Genomic DNA, 3,632 nt, shown 5'->3' on the forward strand with positions numbered 1-3,632 from the left:
ATGATACATCTCCAATGTTGACTGCTATCCACTCAAAGTCTGGTAACAACCTGAATTTGACTTGGATAATTATCATTGTAGCAGCAGCTGTAATACTATCTGTGGCTATTGTAGTGTCAATAACACTATGTGTATTCAAATGTATTAATCACATTAATAATTCACAAACAACAAAAAGTAATCCAAAATTTCTGTCAAGGACTGAAATGAGACAAATATTGTATCAGACTAATAATCCTGTAGCAATAACTCAGAATGCAGAAGAGATATTTAACAGAAATCTTCAGTCCATAAACCCCAAAAGCCCATATTATCCAGAGATGGAACAATCAGCCAATGAATGGAAATTCTCAACAACACCCAGAAGATTACCATCAATTCCTCAGGTAAGTATCATCATCTATAAACAACTATAAATATATTTATAATTCAAAATTAACACATTATAAGCACATAATTAAACTATTAACAGAAAGCCTTTTCCTTGATATGAATACTGAAGATTGTGTTTTGCATTGTAAATTTTTTTGATTGAGATGAATAAATACTCTTAATGATTTTTAGTTAAATTTCTTGGAATGGGCAAATGAGGCTGCTTTATTTAACATGATTATGATCATTCAATTTCTTTCGATGGTTTACATAGGATAGAGCATCCACTCAGATTCTAAACTGACTTACCTAATGCAGTGTTTCATTGATTTCCTGTAAAGCAAGCACCATTTTATTTTGAGAGCAGAAAAGTTATTGCAACTAGTATATGAGCACATAAGCAGACATCTCCCATAAATGTTCAATACCACAGTGTCTAGTAACAAAAAAGATATAATGACAGCCTATTAGCATACTGATTTAGGTTCCATGGATCACTTATGAAGGGTAATTAATTCATTAAATAAATAACATTCCTAGTAATGCAGTCAAGATGCCAATCTTAGAAGGCAACATGAATTCTAGACAGGAGAATGGCAATCTGAGCCAGAATAATTTATGTGAGTCTTACTGTCTAAGTAAAAATAATAAATCAGTCCTTGTCATATATTTTGCAATATATTTTAGAATGTGAAACTTAAAATGGATTATGACAGTAAGTCTTAGAACTCAAAGTAGGGGATTTACTTTCAGGGATAGATTTTAGAAGTCACTCTCACAAAATACTAACTATTTATATCACAAGAGTTTTGATCTGCTAGATATCTGGAGATATAAGTTTATATTTTCTTGTAAATGGTTTGTGCAGCAATTTATATGCTGGCTGCTCCATTCAATGACACTTTCCAGAGCTTTAAAAAAGAAAATGAAGCACATTTGTGTATTTTTCTGACCATATTTACTTGAATGCAGAACTAGTGAAGAAGTCAGAATGCATTTTAGTATAATGTTTTAGTTTAAACTGACAAGATTGATTAAAAGAAAGTAACAGGACTTGCTGAAAGACACAATGCACTGCCTGATCCAAGAATCAAAACCATATCCTAACAATAGTGAGCCCAACACTCTAACCACTAAGTTACATACCCCTGTGGTTCATCTTTATTCTCTTAAGATAAACATAATTATCACATCATTTAAATCCAATATCTTAGCTCTTAATATCGGTAGCTCTTCTTCAATATACATTTTCCATTTATGAAATATCTTATGTGTTTCCTTCAATAGGTAGTGTGATGATATCTAATATACCCAAAATATAAAAATTAGTTATTTGAAAGAACTATATAACACTGATCAACAAGGTCCCAACTTAAAGTAATCTTTTCAGTGCACATCTTAAAACTCACTGTCAATTGTTACCTTTCATGAAAATTTTATATTTTACCTAAACAACATCAATAAATTGACTATATTTTATGATACAAGCATTATCTTAACCTTGACCTTTTACTCAACAAGTCCCAAGTGTACCTTGCAACTAATAACTCTCATAGCTGTGGTGACACACAAATTTGCTTTGTTAGGAAACAAATTTAACAAACAAAAATATTTTCATATAATCAACAAAATCTTCCTAATTGAAAATGATAACTTTCATTTAAATCACATTGTTGTTTCATCCTACCCTCTTTTTTGAGTATTCCAACTGCACTTCACCTATTTTAAATCCCTATTTACATTTCCTATTTACATTTCAGCTATAATGAAATCTGTTATATTTGATAAATATATTTTGATAAAAGTAATACTGTTTTTTTTCTCTTTAGTAATACGCTTAATATTTCAACTGCATGTAGTCATCAATGAAAACATTATGTTAGAAAATGTTTACCATTTATCTTTTTTTTTTTTGTCAGAATTATAATAAAGATATGGTAGAGGACCAAGCTGAACAAAAATGTTATAATGATAGTATTATCACAGCAAACAACTTGAATGACACTCTCCCCTCACATAAGGAACAGAACCATGGGTGGAGTGATGGCGACATTACACATCAAGTATCTGGTATATCAGGTAATTATAAAAATAATTCAAAATATTCTTATGAAAATATTTTTAAAAAAACTTTAAACTGAATTGAATGATAAAAAAATACTTTATTACAATAGATACAATAGTTTTTTTGTTATTGTTTTGTAACAAATAACATACTGTGAAATTATTATAAAGCATACAAATCTTTACAAAACTATTAAACAAATCCAATCAGAAAATAAACATATTTCCAAGTTCATTACAAACAAATCCTATCAGTGGATCAATTTCTTTATTTCCTCTTTCAAATTGATGCTTACATTGTCTAATATCACTTTAATATTTATATATTTTACAGAATACAGCAACTATCACCCAAATATACCTCCAACACCAAAATGTAAACAAGAACAAGAAACCTATTTAGAGCCTGTATGATGTACATTGTATTTACTTTACACTCATAACAATAAATAATACTTCCTTCTCAGAACACATAGAACAAACCAACAAATAATTTAGTATTTCATTGAAAATATTTAAATGTATTCATAATTATTAGATATATATTTATTATGATATTTGTATAGCTTTCGGAAATTTACGTAGAAGTCATAAAACAGATGTTAGTTTTATTGAAGCCTTTGCAGCATTGATAAAAATGAATATTAGTATATCTTTCACACTGATTACCATTTTCATTTTAAGAATTTATATTTTCTACAAGCAATCAAACAGAGATGTCTTTAAGGAACAAAATACATCATAACCTAGTTTCACTTTCTAGTTATAACCATCTTTCTTAAAAAATATCACTAAAGCTCATTTCTCTTTCTCTAGCCAAATCCTCAAATTTTATGCAGCTATATTTAGAGAGAATTACCACTGGTCTCAAACAGTAATGACATCAAAAGAGAAAGGACTAATTACACATGCAGTAGCATTAAAAATCCTTCTCACTTTTCACCACCCCACTAATCTCTCCCTCTTCTCCTCTCCCTTTCTCTGTAACATTGCAATGCCATATAACCAAGTATTTTTTTTTTTTTTGCAACAACTAAAACTTAAACAAAATTATTTAAGATTTGAAATTATTATTTCATTTCAGAAATTCTTATAAAGATTTTTGATGATGAAAATAAACTATTTTTAATAGTAAAATAGTGATTCCTAACATAGACACACAGTTTCAAATTTGGTGGGAGGGATATAGATGATTA

The 3,632-nt window shown here is 28.9% G+C and overlaps 2 protein-coding genes across 2 annotated transcripts in view; both read left to right on the forward strand.

The window, feature by feature from the left end:
* The window catches only part of LOC128249425 (uncharacterized), a 79,280-nt gene that overhangs the window by 30,582 nt on the left and 45,066 nt on the right, over positions 1-3,632 (forward strand). Inside the window, exons 13-15 of the mRNA XM_052972999.1 lie at positions 82-386; positions 2,292-2,451; positions 2,771-2,812. Coding sequence (XP_052828959.1) covers positions 82-386; positions 2,292-2,451; positions 2,771-2,812 — 507 coding nt within the window. The remainder of the gene's footprint in view (positions 1-81; positions 387-2,291; positions 2,452-2,770; positions 2,813-3,632) is intronic.
* LOC128249404 (uncharacterized) lies at positions 8-3,626 on the forward strand. The gene is made up of 3 exons (XM_052972937.1): positions 8-386; positions 2,292-2,451; positions 2,771-3,626. The coding sequence occupies exons 1-3, from the start codon at positions 15-17 to the stop codon at positions 2,848-2,850; spliced, it is 612 nt and encodes a 203-aa protein (XP_052828897.1). The 5' UTR covers positions 8-14; the 3' UTR covers positions 2,851-3,626.

The sequence above is a fragment of the Octopus bimaculoides genome, chromosome 14 (assembly GCF_001194135.2).
Source record: "Octopus bimaculoides isolate UCB-OBI-ISO-001 chromosome 14, ASM119413v2, whole genome shotgun sequence".
Taxonomy (NCBI): domain Eukaryota; kingdom Metazoa; phylum Mollusca; class Cephalopoda; order Octopoda; family Octopodidae; genus Octopus; species Octopus bimaculoides.

Coding starts and splice junctions, on each gene's coding strand:
- LOC128249404 (XM_052972937.1), top strand. CDS start 15: ATGTTGACTGCTATCCACTCAAAGTCTGGTAACAACCTGAATTTGACT. Junction 387..2,291: donor GATTACCATCAATTCCTCAG/GTAAGTATCATC, acceptor TTTTTTTGTCAG/AATTATAATAAAGATATGGT. Junction 2,452..2,770: donor TCAAGTATCTGGTATATCAG/GTAATTATAAAA, acceptor TATATTTTACAG/AATACAGCAACTATCACCCA.